At 39.7% G+C, this 17,878-nt stretch overlaps 1 protein-coding gene and 1 long non-coding RNA gene across 3 annotated transcripts in view; one reads left to right on the top strand and one right to left on the bottom strand.

Annotated features, from left to right (window-relative positions):
* LOC137014474 (uncharacterized) overlaps nt 1-2,767 on the bottom strand; it is a 21,290-nt gene extending 18,523 nt beyond the window's left edge. The window contains exon 1 of the long non-coding RNA XR_010893850.1: nt 2,693-2,767. This is a non-coding gene — a long non-coding RNA (uncharacterized lncRNA). The remainder of the gene's footprint in view (nt 1-2,692) is intronic.
* On the top strand, nt 164-17,878 carry nfatc3b (nuclear factor of activated T cells 3b). Of its 2 annotated transcripts, none has more exons than XM_067378795.1 (10): nt 164-584; nt 3,916-5,074; nt 5,271-5,433; nt 7,109-7,308; nt 7,981-8,153; nt 8,648-8,788; nt 8,945-9,000; nt 9,156-9,282; nt 10,856-11,662; nt 17,236-17,878. In XM_067378795.1, the coding sequence occupies exons 1-10, from the start codon at nt 497-499 to the stop codon at nt 17,301-17,303; spliced, it is 2,982 nt and encodes a 993-aa protein (XP_067234896.1). In that variant the 5' UTR covers nt 164-496; the 3' UTR covers nt 17,304-17,878. The 2 variants fall into 2 exon arrangements, with proteins under 2 accessions (XP_067234896.1, XP_067234895.1); XM_067378794.1 differs by having other exon boundaries at nt 10,853-11,662.

Below are 17,878 nucleotides of genomic sequence, written 5' to 3'. Positions count from 1 at the left end.
TGAGATATCTGCGTGCACTTTGTTATAAAAGTATACCGCTCTCTGCCCTACTGCGGCTGAATTGTTCTCGCACACTTGTTACATTGTTGCTGTTTGCAAATGTGGGCGCGTGCGCGCGCGTGCGTGTGTTTCCTTTTCGAGCGTTTGTAGTCTGTCAAATGTCGTGACGTCACGTCTGGAGTCGCAGTGTAAAATGTAACTTTACTATATCCATCTACATGTGCGCGAGACCAACACAAAACCCAGCATGGGATTATTAAACACAGCAGGAAGTCAACAAAGTCCGGGACGAAACAACATCAAAGGCACTAACTAACCAACTTCTGAGGGGGGAAAAAAGGACATTTTGGACCGTGTGTTCCGGGTTTTCGCGCTGACACCATCTCTGTTTTGTCAACCAAAGTGACGCTTGTAGAAAGTTGGAGAGAGGCGTTTGCGCGCGCATGGACTTGTTTGTTTATGTAATTTAATAGAAGAAAGTGAGGTCGCTAATGCAATGACTACTAACTACAGCGAGGAACTGGACTTCAGGCTGATATTTGGGGAGAGCAGTTACACTCATCAGTCATCGCTGGGCCACACAGGTTTGTTCATTACTTTCAGGGCACGCGACGATTTCAACGCTCCGATAATAATCAATGAAGTGCGTGCAAGCGCGCGCGGTTATAATGGGAGCGATGCATTTGTGTCCCGTCTCTCTCTCTCTCTCTCTGCGGCCAAAATGTTTTACAGAAGTGGCCATGTTTTGATCTTTGTGTCACGATTTTGTGAAACTGTTTGAAAATACCAAAAGTCACTTCCTTATCTTTCAACATCAAGTGTAGTAGCTGTAGTTGACGCGCTTAAAGAGGAAGGTCAAAGCCTAATCATGCGAAACATCTTTTAGAAACATGCGAGCATGCATTTGCTGTAATAAATTCGCTGTTTTTATGTGGTGGATAGTTGACAAATAACGAGAACTGTACGAATAATAACATTATTATTATTATTATTATTATTGATAAACAAAATTAATAATAATATTGTCACTGCGTGTTATTGTACTTCCCTATACTGTAGGCAAGTGTTGTAGTTAAGTTATACTGTCCACTGTAATTCATCTTTCTCCATCCTTAGGTAAGCCTTGCTGATAACATGGTTAAATTCACAAATCACCTTTCAATTTTTATTGCTGAACATTTGACTGTTGAAGCTTGATTACTGAAGCAATGGGGGTGTATAACTACATTATGGAAGACAGATAGTCTTATCAGTGTGACAGCATCTCTGGCTCGTGGATCAGAGTGTGTGTGTGTGATATTTATGGTTAGCTACTGTTGCACTTCTTGCTTCTGTGTCTGAATTAGCCAGAAGAGCATCTCTCAAAATGCATTTGCTCAAGTGCCAAATATGTAACCTACGTGGCCTGTTGAACTAAAATTAAAATTTCTTCACACTTGATAACATTTCTTTGGGTGGGTTTTTCTGAGGGATCGTTTTTAAAATTAGCACATTTCGCTGCAAGACATTACTGACTTAAAACCTAATAAAGTTACTGGGTTTTATTTATTCTTCCTAAAGAAACCAATAAACAATGCTGACCTTAAATTTGTACACAATTCATAAGGGCACATTATGATAAAACGGTTTGTTTCGTAATATTTTATCAAAATTTAATTGCAACTTCATATGTCACATAGTCCAAGTGGGCTACGGAATAATGTTAACCAATAGTGCTTAAAATTATTGCAGTGATTGGCCTTAATATATATATATATATATATATATATATATATATATATAATATATAGACAGCATTGACTTTGGTGCAAAGGAAAAGGGCACTAAGTAGTGAGTTTGATGGTTCAGTCTTATTTCCTGTACAGTTTGGTCACTGGCGTATGTCCTAAAGTAATAAGCCATTTTAGTCCAATGGAAATAAAAACAATTCCCAACGGAAAAAAATCATGCCCCACCTTATTTTTTCTTGTTTTGTATCCAGTTTCTCTTAAAAAGTAAAAATCATTTTATGTAAAGGCTGGAATACACTACATGACATGACAACTGATTTTAAAACACTAGCACATGCATCATGCACTTGCCAGCTTTAAAAATGGTTACTGGGATTCCCACACTGACTAAACGATCACACACTACCACACTTGCAAGTCATTCCAAACACAACAAACTCTCAAAGAATGAACATGTGTCTTGTTGATAGGAGATGCATAACAAATGAAAACAATGCGTGTTCTAAAATGGGCTCAAAATGACAAACATGACTAATGAAAAATTGGAGACATCATACATTGACTTTCATGATGTTCAGACGGCAAATCATTGTTGTAACAAGGTTTAAAGTTCAGGAAAGAAGGAGGTGGGAACTGGCGAATGTTCAACTTAATTTTATTGACCAAAATAAACAACAAAATGGAAGTAAAGAGGCAGCCCCTTACAGATGACTGACCCATAAAAACATAATAAAATGCCAACATAAATACTCCAGGCCTGGTTCTCTCTCATTCTTCACTGTCATCACTCCTCCTTTAATCATTCCGGAGGTTGGTATGACACGCTCATTAGCGATCACGCCACCGCCTCACTCTGTTCCCACGGCTCTCAGCCCCACCCTGCTTGCCACAGTTATGTAGTGTATTCCAGCATTAAAGGGTTAGTTCACCCAAAAATGAAAATTCTGTAATGTATTACTCACCCTTGTCTCATTCCACATCGATTAGACCTTCTGTCCCTGCATAGAGATCCAACGCAACTACCACTTTCAAGGTCTAGAAAGGTAGTAAAGACATCATTAAAGTACTCCATGTGACTCCAGTGGTTTAACCTCAATTTTATGAAGCGACGCAGTGCTTTGTTTGCGTTAAAAAAAAAACATTGAAAGTGAATCTCCATGGAGGGACAGAAACATCTCACTTAGAGATCTTAAAGATCTTAATTTGTGTTCCAAAGATGAACAAAGGTCTTACGGTTGTGGAACGACACGAGGGTGAGTAATTAATGACAGAATTTTCATTTTTGGGTGAACTAACTCTTTAAAGGAACACTCCACTTTTTTTGAAAATAGGCTCATTTTCCAACTCCCCTAGAGTTAAACAGTTGAGTTTTACCGTTTTCGAATCCATTCAGCCGATCTCCGGTTCTGGCGGTACCACTTTTAGCATAGCTTAGCATAGTTCATTGAATCTGATTAGACCGTTAGCATCGCGCTTAAAAATGACCAAAGAGTTTTGATATTTTTCCTATTTAAAACTTGACTCTTCTGTAGTTAAATCGTGTACTAAGACCGACAGAAAATGAAAAGTTGCGATTTTCTAGGCTGATATGGCTAGGAACTATACTCTCATTCAGGCGTAATTATCAAGGAACTTTGCTGCCGTATCATGGCTGCAGCAGTGCAATGATATTACGCAGCGTCTCTCACAAACGTCTCCATGGTTGCAAGGCACGTTCCCTGTGCAAGCAGGGGCTCACGGGTGCTGCGTAATATCATTGCACTGCTGCAGCCATGGAACGGCAGCAAAGTTCCTTGATAATTACGCCTGAATGAGAGTATAGTTCCTAGCCATATCAGCCTAGAAAATCACAACTTTTCATTTTCTGTCGGTCTTAGTACACGATTTAACTACAGAAGAGTCAAGTTTTAAATAGGAAAAATATCATAACTCTTTGGTCATTTTTAAGCACGATGCTAACGGTCTAATCAGATTCAATTAACTATGCTAAGCTATGTTAAAAGTGGTACCGCCAGAACCGGAGATCGGCTGAATGGATTCGAAAACGATAAAACTCAACTGTTTAACTCTAGGGGAGTTGGAAAATGAGCCTATTTTCAAAAAAAGTGGAGTGTTCCTTTAAGTAAATTGGCATAAACCAGGATATACTTTATTAAGGGGTCTTGTGTTTTTCTTGTTACTCTAGAATCTGGATTGGATGATGACACCAACTCCTACCCTCTCTTTCCTTCTGGCCCCCACCATCCCACAGAACAGCAAGACAGCTATACAAACCAGCCTTATGGGAACCCTCACCCTGGTTCCATCCAACCCATGGAGTCTCCCAGCAGGGTATTTGACTGTCCTAGCATCCAAATCACCTCTATCCCAGCCAACAGCCACCAGGACCTGGGCACCCACCAGTTGGACCAAGCAGGTGCTTGTGGGGAAGCAGGTGCTGGGTCTCTATCAAGGGACCAGCTCTTCCTGCCATTGGAGGCATCCTATAGGGACACGTCCGCCCTGTGTCCCAGCCCCTGCAGCAGTTTGTCATCTCGCAGTTGGTTGTCTGATGCCTCGTCCTGCGAATCCTTCTCGCACATCTACGATGATGTGGAGGCAGAGCTGAATGAGGCAGCCGCTCGGGTTCGGCTTGCATCTCCTCTAGTGTCGCCATTGACATCTCCTCTGCCGTCCCCCCTTACCTCTCCCCAGGCGTCTCCTCAAGTGTCTCCACTCGTGTCCCCCTTCGGTTCTCCTGGATGCATGGCTGCATATGGAGATGACTCTTGGTATCGTTACCAACAACAACCTCATCATCAACTTCTGCAATATCAATGCGCCCAATCTCTGTCGCTGTATCAGTCGCCCCGCACCAGCATCACTGAGGAAACGTGGCTCAGTCCCCGTCCACCCTCACGGCCCTCCTCTCGGCCAACCTCGCCATGTGGGAAAAGGCGACATTCCAGTGCAGAGGTCATTCCTGGTTTGGCGTCCCCTCACTATTCCCCCAACGTAACACCATCTCACTCTCCTCGGGGGAGTGTCACTGAGGAGACGTGGATGGGCGGTGCCACATTTGCCCCCTACCAGACCCTTCCACTGGATGTAGACATCCCATCCAAAACAAGAAGAACGTATCAGACCAACCACAACCAGGATCAACTGTCTATGTTGCCTGGACAAGAAGACTCTTCTTCAAGTCTTCCTCAAGACCAAGGCCTTGCAAATCCATCTCTAAACTCAGGCATAGCTGTGTCCCTGCCCAGTTTAAGGAAAGAGGATATAGTGGAACATTTCTTAGCCGTTCCAACACACTTCCCTTGGGCTAAACCCAAACAAGTCAATACTACTCCTTTATACAGGTAAATAGCATGTATGTATAGAACCAAACTTTGGTTTTGAACAAGTGCCAGTTACATAATAGTTTTTTAGCCTTGTTGTTCCATCATTTATGAACCTGTTAGGGTTATAACAATGGGTGTTCTGTTTCATTGGCCAGTTCCCAAAAACAACAGCTATGTTTGTTACAGCAACTGCTATTCTTTATATCTTGCTCAGGTCCACATCTTTACCTCCACTGGATTGTCCTCTGCCCAGTCAGTGTGGCCAATGTGAGTTAAAGATCGAGATCCAACCTAAACCTCACCACAGAGCCCATTATGAGACGGAGGGCAGTCGAGGGGCCATTAAATCAGACTGCGGAAGACACCCTGTTGTAAAGGTCAGATTTCACACCAGATCTTCGATTAAAGTGTTAGTTCACCCAAAGATGAAAATTCTGTAATTAATTACTCACCCTCATGTCGTTCCACACCTATAAGACCTTCGTTCATCTTCAGAACACAAATTAAGATTCTTGATTTTTGATGAAATCCGAGAGGTATATGACTCGTCCGTGGACAGCAATTTAATCAACACTTCCAAGGTCCAGAAAAGTATAGACATCGTTTAAATAGTCAACGTGACTGCAGTGGTTCAACCTTAAATTTATGAAGTGATGAGAATACTTTTTGCGCTCAAAAACAAAACAAAAATAATGTGTCATTCTCATACGTTGTTTACGTCCAGCACTTCCAGGTTCTACGTCAGAACGCGACTCATTATTGGCCGTCAGCATCACACGCATGAGTCCTGCTGCTCACGTGAGCTTTGGCCAATACTGAGCCGGCATGCGGACGTAAACACGGAAGCCTTCGCTGTGCTTGCTGTGGCATAAGTGTAAGGATAATGACAGGGAAGAGAACAGATTGTTGAATAAAGTCATTTTTTTTGTTTTGTTTTTGCACACAATAAGTATTCTTGTTGCTTCACAAAATTAAAGTTGTGAACCACTATGTCTTCAGTGCCTTTCTGGACCTTGTTGATTATAATGATGTCTATGGATGAGTCATAAATATCTTTGTGTTCTGAAGATGAACGAAGGTCTTACGTATATGTGGAACGTCATGCGGGTGAGTAATTAATGACATAATTTTCATTTATGGGTGAACTAACCCTTTAACATTTTATAAATTCCCCCATAGTTGAACGTTTCTAACATCGGTTTGTGTTTGTGGCCTGGCTGCCAACAAATGCCAGATGGGAGGAAAAAAAACCTGTTTGGAAACAATCACTTTTGCAATTCCATTTGGTGTCATTATGTGATTTATTGATTATGGTTAATTATTGATGGAGTATTTCATCATTGCCTACTTGTTCTGTGTTGTTTTTGTTTGTCACATAAACTGTATTGTACACAATTTGAACAGTTCACTGAACTTGCAACTTGCAGTTGTTTTCATTATTCTGGTAAATTGAGAAAGGGTTCCATACCTCAAGGTTTGCTGCTCATCTGACACCTGCTCTAGTAAAAATAAAAGACAAAAGACAAAAATACCAGATTATTGTTTGGATGCATTTAATTATTTATAATAATATTATTATACAATTTTTTTTGTTAAACCAGTATTAGTTTAGACACATTATAATATTGAAATATAAATGGTCTAATTTAATGATTGAATTTACCTATGATAGAAGTTAAGATAAATGTGATTCATATGATGAGTATCAGTCAGTCTTATAGACAGAACTTTTGATCCAGTCAGCTTGTGGTATTTTTAACAGGGTACAAGCTAAAGTTACATGTGCTGGTCTGTTTGTTTACCCTAGCTACCTATGACACAAACGGACAACCATTCCTGCCATTAGAGGAACAGATGTTTAGCTTTGAAAACTAGAAAATGAAAGTTAGTCAATGCAAACTTTGAATGTTGGCTTGAAATATCGGCCTGATAAGGGCTACTTTGAATACTTTAAGAGTGTTAAAGCTTTGATGGATGATGGATAGTCACATACCATTTATTCGGGATACCCAGTTGCATGTTTACTCACATTATTTGTTTTCGCATCTGTAGCTAATAGGGTATAATGAAAAACCCATCAGCCTGCAGATGTTCATCGGGACAGCGGATGAGCGTTACATCAGACCACACCCGTTCTATCAAGTGCACAGGATTACTGGCAAAACTGTAGCGACGCCGAGTCAAGAGACAGTGATATCCTGCACCAAAGTTCTCGAAATTCCTCTCCTTCCTGAAAGCAATATGTGTGCCAGGTACCTGTCAAACAAACCTCTGATTTACATTCACCCTGCCCTGCACGCATTGTAGAGAGAGATTTTTTGCATAAATGATATATTGACATGGCTGACAGTTTAGTCTTTAGATCAAGAAGATGGCAGCTCTGAATGGAAAATATGTGAAATTCAGAACAGAGCAGCACTCTTCCTTCTTTGTTCAGTTTTTACCCCTCAGGGAATGTAGGTAGTATTTTCAATAAAATATGTTTGAAATGATTTACACTCAAACGAGGGGAAGACTCTAGTTAAACCAGGACCCTAATTAAAGCTGGAGTGGATTGCCTCATGGGAGATGACTTGTTGAGATCACATGACAGTATAGAATAAATCTTTTTATCTTATTATCTGACAGTTTTGCTAACAGAAATAAATTAATCATGGCTGACTATGAATAGAGAATTTCTGCAGTGGAACCCACTACCAAATTGGCTGGGCTTTTAATAGAAACAAACAACAAAGTGAAATTACTTAAATGTGATTTATAGCTAATAGTTTATAATGAGTTGCTCTGAGCCACTGTCAGCAAATAGCACCATTTGTGTCACTCCTAGACTTCATTTCACTAGCTAACTTGCAATTTTATTAAATAAACAGAATTTAACTGACTGTAATCTTTAATGGTTGCCTTCTATAACCTTTCTTTGAAAGCATTGACTGTGCTGGGATCCTGAAGCTACGAAATTCAGACATCGAGTTGCGCAAGGGAGAGACTGATATCGGGCGCAAGAACACGCGTGTGCGAGCTGTGTTCCGTGTTCATATCCCACAACACAATGGGAAAGTGCTGTCACTGCAGGTGGCGTCCGTACCAATAGAATGCTGTAAGTTGTTAAACATTATATTATGCTAGTTATTGCATGCATAACCCCTCCTGTTCAAACCACCCACTCTAAGCGGGACTCGAACCCGGGTCCGCTGGCATGGGAGTCGGGTGCTCTAACAACGAGGCTAAAGACCGCAGTCTCTAGCATCAGGCGCTAGAGTGCCTCTTGAGATCAGGGGAGTGAGGTTTACATGCACACATCTTAACGGCCTACGTCCGTTACATTCACCCCCCTAAACCTCACTTCCATCCGGGTCACGGCACCACCGTAACCCCTCCTGTTCAAAGCGCTTGCTCTAAGTGGGACTTTAACCTGGGTCCGCCGGCATGGGAGTCATGTGCTCTAACAAGGAGGCTAAAGACCGCAGTTTCAAGCATCAGATGGCCACAAAAGTTAACAGACATTAACTAAAAGCCAAAAAAATCGAATTTATCAGCACCAAACTGTATTGATAAACACTTCCTCAGCCATTGTCTTTCTCTGTCGACTAGCTCAACGTTTAGCTCAGGAACTTCCTCAAGTCGAGAGCTTTAGTCCCGCCTGTGGTTCTGTGACTGGAGGAGAAGAGATGCTTATAACTGGCCAAAACATCAATCCAGAATCAATAGTTGTCTTTCTAGAAAAGGGCTCTGGTAAGTGAAATCATCTATTACAATTACTATTCTCAACTCTAGTCCCTCTGCTCTAATTAGGAGCTGTTTTTAGATCAGTAGTCTTGCAATAAATTTTGGATGATGGTTTATGCAATAACAAAAGAGCCTTTGTATTGTCTTTTTTTTCCATTCCAGATGGTAAAACACAATGGGAGGTCGATGTGAGGGCTTTACAAGAGAAGAGTCAGAATGTAAGCGCAATAAGTTATTGATTTTGTTATAAAACACTGAAATTCCTCAATTTATTTTAACATCATAGCATATGTGCATTTTTAAATGCACTTCCCATTGAGATCTGTAATTACAGGTGTCTTTGAAGCTCTTGTGTGTTCCCATTCCTGTTTAGACAAGCATAGTGGTAAAGATTCCTCCGTACTACAAGAAAACCACGGCTTCCTCCACCCAGGTGCAGTTCTATGTCAGCAATGGCAAAAGGAAGAGAAGTATCTCACAGTTCTTCACCTATCTTTCAGGTAATTATCAGAAAACTATCAGAAAGTCTGGTCTACTTCGGTGCCAGTTAGAATGTTAGACAGTCCAACTAATATATCAAAGACCAATCACAGGTCAATCTAAAATAGATGGTGTAACAATAACCCACCGATTCAGCAAGGTAGTAGCTCATTCATGTAATGAACATAGGAACATTTGAGTATATGTGTAAAAGACGTCTAAAACATTTTGTGATCTAATCACTGAAACCACATACAGAGGTAGTCAAAAATGCATGTGACCACATCCCATTTGTAGTAGAATCACTCTGTCCTTAGTGCATCCCAGACTGCAGTGAAGCACTGCCTACTCATCGCCCTCTCACCTTACTTCACCTGTGTTGTGAGAGAGCACACTAAGACAAGTGTGGTCAAACTTCACTGTTGTACAAAAACACACCATTTACGATGGGAATCACAGCTGACCTCTTTATCATTTTCATTTACTTGCATTTCGTTCACTTCCTTTCCCGTTTACTTCTGCAAATTCTGAAAACTGGTGGTCACAAAACAAACATTTGAACTGCATGTTATACCACGTGTTTCGGCTGATGACTTGTGATCGAATCACCAAAAACGCATCTTAATAGCAGGCAGAAACAGGGTTTAAGTGTCTCAAACAAAACTCTGAACAGATTATAGTAGATGTTCTGAAGTGTTCATTGTAGCAGCCTGGTAACTGGTAAAAATGACCATTGGCAGAGTGATGATAAAAATTGTGTGTCACTGACTTTCAGAATACAGGGATAAGTATAGGGATAGCCAACCCTGCTCCTGGAAGGCTACCATCCTGCAGAGTTTAGTTCATCCCTACTCAAACATACTAATCAAGGTGTTCAGACATGATTACTCATAAATAACAGGCAGGTATGTTGGAGCAGGGATAGAAGTGAAGGTCTGCAGGGTTGGCAACACCTGGTGTAGAGGCTAACCAATCAAATTTGAGCTTGTAGGTTTGGAGATTGAAAACGTTCTGTGTATAATACACCAAGTTGTATTGACTGATGCCCTGTTAGATGGGGTCTAAAATGTTTTGAGCTTGTCCACTTTCAACCACTTCCAGAGGTAGTCGAAAACAAATGCGACTGGATTGTTTTCATAGTGTAAATGCTCATGTGGTCGAATGTGTTCAAACAGCCACAAAAGACCATCTATTCTCTGCCTAGTGACCTAATGCGTAAACATTATGGGATGTTTATGCAACATCTCTGGTCGCGCTCATATGTAAATTGCGTGAGCTTATTTTGTCCGTTAGATCGAAAGATCTGATTTATGCACCCATAGACCCTCCTCTAGAAGAAAACAGGACAGAAGTGGTTGAAAGTGGACGAAAGAGACCAATTAAGACACTAGGTGTAAAAGGGAATGTCTCCCTCATCTACCTGTGATCTGATCAAAGCACATCTTAATACCATTTTAACACCACTATTATAGAACTGGATTGAATTTAGATCTAAATTGGACAAGATAATACAGCAATTTTCAAATGTGTTGAGGAATGAAGAAATGTTAACAAAGCTAATCTGTATCTGTTGAACACTTTCCTTCCAAGCAGTGCAGGTGAAGCAGGAGTTTGCCATGGACCTTAACACCAACGGGCAGCATCCTACCACCTCCCCAACAGGTCTCATCACCACTGGGGACTCAACTGCTTCAGATCAGGTCCAGCCTCTTGAGCAGTGGCTGCTGAGTGAAGGGTCAGTCTGCGCTCCATCTTCAACCCATCTCTGTTATTCACCTCAGGATCCTTTGCATCTGAGCCGCTCTCATCCTGCAGACAGAAGCCTTAATGAGGTAGCAGACTTCCACCCTATGTTCCACCCCTCACTGGTGGATTTCAACAACTCTTTCTACCAAAAACCTCAACAGGATCTGTCTTACAAAGGACAACCTAGTCTTCCAATGGTTGGGAGGTCACTGCAAAGCTGCAAGTCATCCCAAATCTCTGCAGAGCAACCAAGGTCTCAACTAGGTAAAGGATACCAAGGCATACCTTCAGAACACAGTCATAATCTCCACAACCGTGGCTCTATCTCAGTATCCAGTACATCTGATCTTACTAGCCCAAATGTGGATGCATCCGGTCGGCACGCTGTGGATCCGGTGCAATTCCCACAGTCCTCCTCTTCCCATGTGCTTCCTCTTTCCCACCAGCCTACTCTTGCTAAAGTGCCTTCTAACTCACCGTCTACCAGAGAGAGCTTGATGGACCCTCAACCTTCAGACGCATCTCTTCAGGAGTCCAGCAAAAGTTATAGTTTGCCACAAGGCGGAGAAAGTCTTGATGTTAAACAGGAACCAAAGGAAGAGAAAGAGCTAGCCTTTCAGTCCATAGGCCTACAGGATATCACTCTTGATGATGGTAAGACTCCAAGGAGAACCGTTTTAAATCAATGAAGTTACATGAACAATGTCGATTACCACAGACATTCATTTCGACCTTTCCATTTCTCAGTTTGTTAAAAACAAGCTAAATTAGTCTCTGGGGCAAGGAATTCCCAAAAAACATTCCAAAGGTATAGCCACAAGATTTAACACTAAGTTGGAGAGATTTAGACAGATTTAGACATACAAGTTTCACATTTATGCTTTTAAACTCTCCTTTTCCTATACATTCCAACTGTAAGTGCATTAAATGAGAATGTAAATGAGATTTTGTTTGTACAAACTGAGGATCGGGTCAAAATTATTTTCAGTGGTTATCAAGATTATGTCAAATATTTTGACTATAAAGCTGAATTTATTTTGTACATGAAACATTCCTTTACACACTTAATATTTGTGAGGTTGTTTAGGATTTTATTACACTATAAAAAACCAAGAGTCCTTTAGTGACCCAGAAATAAGTCCATAAACATTTCCACATCATCACCAAGTATTACTGTGTGACTGTGCCTGTTTATTCCAAACTATATTATCTGTTTACATGTAATACACGCCTTTGACCGTGTCTCATGCTGGGTCAATAACACCCCAAGCTACATTAACAAAATATGCACTAACTTTGTGGCATATGCTAGCTGAGCTTTTTGTTTACTCTCAAGGAAAACTAGCAGCTGCCACCCCTAGTGTCTGGAAGCCTGTTTAGTTTGGGCCTAATTATAGTCTGCAGTCCCGCAGTGCAGTGGGAAAGAGGATACTGGCATTGCATGGAGTCGCTGAAAGAGCTAAATATACCTTGAAGGCTAATCCACCGCTAGTTTTGCGCAGCTGTATTGTGACAGTCTTGCATACTTTGCATAAGATGTTGCTGCCATTAGCCTGGAAGAAGACCGTAATTGAACTTGACCTTTGTTAATGAAGGTATTCATAGCTTATGATGTCTTTTTTTTTCTCTGTGGATAGTATAGAGTAGAATATATTTATATTTAAAAATATAAATTCTGTCATCATTTACTCACCCTCAAGTTGTTCCAAACTTGTATGAATTTCTTTCTTATGCTGAACACAAAAGAAAATACGTTGAAGTATGTCAGTGTAGATATCTTGCAATGGCAATGATATGCTTTCTGTTGCTTAATCTTAACAACAGTCGGTAACCAAACGGCTCCATTGACTTCCATAGTATTTTGGATGACAGAATTTCATTTTTGTCTGAACTGTCCCTTTAAGCTTCTAGCTTTTACATCCAGTTGTTTTAGCAGAATGAGATGGTATAAATATATTTGGGTCATTCCGTGTCAACTCAACCAGAGGTCCCCAGCTCAAATTTTTGATTTTGTTAATGTTGTATTTTCTGTAGAAAGACAAACATAAATAGTGATGAAAGCCAAAATATGAAATGTCACGGATGTATATTTACTGAGTAATCCACTATTTTGTAGAGGGGGGTCCAAATGACAAATTTTAACTGAATTTTGGAGCCAATTTACAGGGGTGTAAAAATGAGTTGAGAAGATATTAAAGGTATATAGAAGATATAGAGATATTGGTGGGTCTATTAGACAATATGTTGACTTTAGCAATCTTTGTTTCATTATATGCCAACGGTGATAGTTCAGAAATGGGGAAAAAGCACTTCTTGTGTTTTTTGCCTCAAGTTTCAAGAAGAATTAAAGATATTTTAATAACCTTTTAGATTCTGGTTCTTAACACAATTTCCTTTTGATATCTTCATTTTAAAGGCCCTTGATGGATCAATCCCAGAAATATGTTAATGTGTTAATAATTTTAATATGTTAATATCTTAATGTGGCTCCATGAGAAATTGGTCAAATGTACACATCGTCAAAAACCAAATGTGGGTCACTTTGCATACAGCTTTTGTTCCCCCCATTTAAAGAGGAATATCTAAATAACAAATAATGTTAAAACTAGAAATGTATTTTGTTTTTTGTTTTTTTTCTATCAACTAAATTTCTTAGAACATACCTTCTGTCTGAGTGCCATAAATATTCCTTTTCCAATGTTTGCATACCTATAACTCTTACTTTAAGGCCCTATATGGTTCAGTCCCATAGAAATGGCGATGTCAGTGCAGCTCCATGTTCAGATTGTTAAATTTTACCTATTTTCAGTGGTTGAAAAATAAAATAATGATGCTGCCATCTTTCTAAAGTCATTTTTACACCCCTCTAATTTGGCTCCAAATCTCAGGTGAAAATTGTCATTTTGACCCCCTCTACAAAACTACTCAGTAAACATACATCTGTGACATTTAATATTTTGGCTTTCATCACTATTTATGTTTGTCTTTCTACAGAAAAAAAAAAAAAAAAAAAAAAATGAACAGAATCAAATATTTGAGCCAGGGAAGTTTCCAAAATTTGGTTGATTTGACACATGGAATGATTCATTTAGATTTTATAGATTAAATTTTATTTAAAGGTGCAATATGTAATATTTTCGCTAGAGGCCTATTCAAAACAAAAGTGTAGCTTGATGATGCCAAGTTTGAGAGTGGAATCTTGGGACATGTGGTCTTCACCTCACAGCTGGTGGAAATAATCGGGATAGGACTCGGGAAGAAATCATGTTCATGGATGTGATTATTATTGTAGTATGAAGCAGAGCAGGGCCGAGTGTTGTGGGATCTGAACGAGGCCACTGGAGCGATTGCGCAACACACGCCTCACGAGCAGCTGAACTTTTATTATGCCACAGTCGCCAGTGCTGCTTCCGCTTTTCCGGTCATGAGTATGAGGTAACGCAGCTCGGAAAATGCTGTATTACTGTTACTAAAATTAAAGCTGCATCTGATTTAAGCAACTTGGTACTTGACAATTAGATTTAAACAAAAGGACTAAACATGTTGAGCTATATAACAATAATTAGTTTTCTGTCTATAAATATATCAAAACCGTTGATCTATTAAAACATGTAGAGTGGTGTGAAAAAGTGCTTGCCCACATCCTTTTTTTTTTTTTTTGCATGTTTGTCACACTTGAATGTTTCAGATCATCAAACAAATGTAAATATGAATCAAAGATAACACAAGTAAACACAACATGCAGTTTTTAAATGGTTTTTATTATCAGGGAAAAACAAAATCCAAACCCACATGGCCCTGTGTGAAAAACTACTGTCCCCCTGCTGTTAAAACATTAAAACTTAACTATGGTTTATCACACCTAAGTTCAGTTTCTCTAGCCACACCCAGGCCTGATTACTGCCACATCTGTTCGCAATCGAAATCACTTAAATAGGACCTGCCTGACAAAGTGAAGTAGACCATAAGATAGTCAAAAGCTGCACATCATGTTGAGATCCAAAGAAAATCAGGAATAAATGAGAAAGAAAGTAATTGAGATCTGTCAGTCTAGAAAAGGTTATAAAGCCTTTTTTAAAGCTTTGGGACTCCAGCGAAACACAGTGAGGGCCATTATCCACAAATGGCGAAAACTCGGAACAGTGGTGAACCTTCCCAGGAGTGGCCGGCTGACCAAAATTTCCCCAAGGGCGCAGCGACGACTCATCCAAGTGGTCACAAAAGACCCCACAACAACATCCAAAGAACTGCAGGCCTCAATTGCCTCACTTAAGGTCAGTGTTCATGACTACACCATAAGAAAGAGACTGGGCAAAAATGAGCTGCATGGCAGAGTTCCAAGACGAAAACCGCTGCTAAGCAAAAAGAACATAAAGGCTTGTTTCAGTTTTGCCAGAAAACATGTTGATGATCCCCAAGACTTTTGGGAAAATACTCTGTGGACTGACAAGACAAAAGTTTTTGGAAGGTGTGCGTCACATTATGTCTGGCGTAAAAGTAACACAGCATTTCGGAAAAAGAACATCATACCAACAGTAAAATATGGTGGTTGTGGTAGTGTGATGGTCTGGGAATGTTTTGCTGTTCGTGACCTCAAGCTGAAGTGAACTTGGGTTCTGCAGCAGGACAATGATCCAAAACACTAGCAAGTCCACCTCTGAATGGCTGAAGAAAAACAAAATGAAGACTTTGGAGTGGCGTAGTCAAAGTCCTGACATCAGTCCTATTAAGATGCTGTGGCATGACCTTAAAAAGGTGGTTCATGTTTGAAAACCCTCCAATGTGGCTGAATTACAACAATTCTGCAAAGATGAGTGGGCCAAAATCCCTCCACAGCACTGTAACAGACTCATTGCAAGTTATCGCAAGCGCTTGATTGCAGTTGTTGCTGCTAAGGGTGGCCCAACCAGTTATTAGGTTTAGGGGACAAGCACTTTTTCACACAGGGCCATGTGGGTTTGGATTTTGTTTTCCCTTCATAATAAAAACCTTAAAAAACTGCATGTTGTGTTTACTTGTATTATCTTTGATACATATTTAAATTTGTTTGATGATCTGAAACCTTAAAGTGTGACAAACATGCAAAAAAAAAAAAAAATCAGGAAGGGGGCAACCACTTTCACACCACTGTATATATATTATATAATGTAATATAATAAGCGTCTTTGTTGTTTCCATGGTTTCTACAAAATATAATCGGAAACCGAGGGTAACACGGGTATGACGCAATTGTCAGGCGACTCCCCACACGTCCCAGATCAAACATTTGGGATATTGTAAGTACTCAAGTGAACAAAACATATAACACTAGCCTAGTGGTTTTTGGATATTTTACTGCAAAATTCTTACATATTGCACCTTTAATATTTATTTAAAATTAAAAATATATGTATTTAAAAACAACACTAAAATACAACAGAACTATATGACATACACTAAAATAATAACAAAAATAAATGAATGCATAAATGAATTGTTTCATTTTAAAATAAAATAAATATAAAACCAGGGTTTAGATTAAATATTAAATTACACATCATAAATATTTAATTGTGTAATTAAACAAACACAAGGAACCTGTGTAGTATTTTTTGTTGCGTCACCTCTTTCACCTGGCCCACCATTACCGTCTCTCAGCACTTATCCGTGTTGGAGAGGACAGGTGCAGTGGACTGGAATACCCCTGTTGAGTGAGTGCTGTTGTCCGGCATCATGATCCCTTCATTGCCAGGGAGGGTGTGTGTGTGTGTTTTGTTGTCTTTCATCTTCGCTCAAACACATTCTCATCCGAATGCACACATCTACCTTTTCTGGCTTAGATATATTTATAGCTCACACTGTATACTCGGTTTCCTATTCCATATGCGTAATGAATGTCATGTTGTAAATAGCTTTCTGTGTGTTTAAAGTGTATTAATAGATTTGTTTGGGTATTGGACAAGCTTTTGGTCAAAGAAACCAGCTGTATTTCAGAAACTGGTCGAGACTCGGTTGGAGTTTTTAGGGCAGAACCTCAACGGTGAAACAGACTGTAGTAACTGTAACTCAGTTTCAGCCTCTGTGGTTTAACCTCTATTCCATAGCTCAAGCTTTATATTAGACCTGCAATGAAATACCAATGGTCTTTAGATACACAACACTGCCCTCAGATGGATTTAATGAAGATGGACAATGACATGTTGACATATTCAGATGATTATCTAAACATCTTTTTCCCCCCTTTGCAGTAAGTGAAATCATTGTGAGAGACTTGTTCGAGACTCCAGATTCAGGGAATGCCGACAGCGCGCCGTGACTCGAAGGGTCCCACAGATGATCGATGGAAATGGTTCATCTTGCGTAGGACTTCAGCACAGCTACTAAACTGATGATCAGACACTTGAACATCTCATTGTAACCGCTTGGCCAGATTTGGTCTCAGTGTCTTGCAGTTACTGCACATGTAGAAAAGATTTTCTATGAGAAATGCCCTGTACATAAATGTTTTTAGCTTAATAATGGATGCTTGAGGATTTTAACCGAGCATATCAAATGTGAATGTAAAATGATGACCAGTTCATAGTTTTTGATTCAGTATGTGCCTTATCCTGATTATCTGATTGAATTTGTCTTCAATTTTATCCTTTTGATTGTAAATGTAAAATCTATTCTTGGAATTTATGATGATCATAAAATGCTTAGGATGAGACAAAATATGCAGCATTTTGTGTATAAAGCACAATCTCATGAGTGTTGACTTTAAAGAATTGTTACCTGTTTGACATTTCAGATATTTTCCCATTGCTTGATAATCTTCTTTTGAAATGTCTTTGTATTTATGAATTTTTACTGAACATAAAAGAGATTTTGTGACAATCTTCATGAAGTCCA

This window comes from Chanodichthys erythropterus, chromosome 24 (genome assembly GCF_024489055.1).
Source record: "Chanodichthys erythropterus isolate Z2021 chromosome 24, ASM2448905v1, whole genome shotgun sequence".
Taxonomy (NCBI): domain Eukaryota; kingdom Metazoa; phylum Chordata; class Actinopteri; order Cypriniformes; family Xenocyprididae; genus Chanodichthys; species Chanodichthys erythropterus.
Note: the sequence above shows the minus strand (reverse complement) of the source record. Positions and strands in the feature narration are given on the sequence as shown.

Coding starts and splice junctions, on each gene's coding strand:
- nfatc3b (XM_067378794.1), top strand. CDS start 497: ATGACTACTAACTACAGCGAGGAACTGGACTTCAGGCTGATATTTGGG. Junction 5,075..5,270: donor AATACTACTCCTTTATACAG/GTAAATAGCATG, acceptor TATCTTGCTCAG/GTCCACATCTTTACCTCCAC. Junction 8,154..8,647: donor GTCCGTACCAATAGAATGCT/GTAAGTTGTTAA, acceptor TCTGTCGACTAG/CTCAACGTTTAGCTCAGGAA.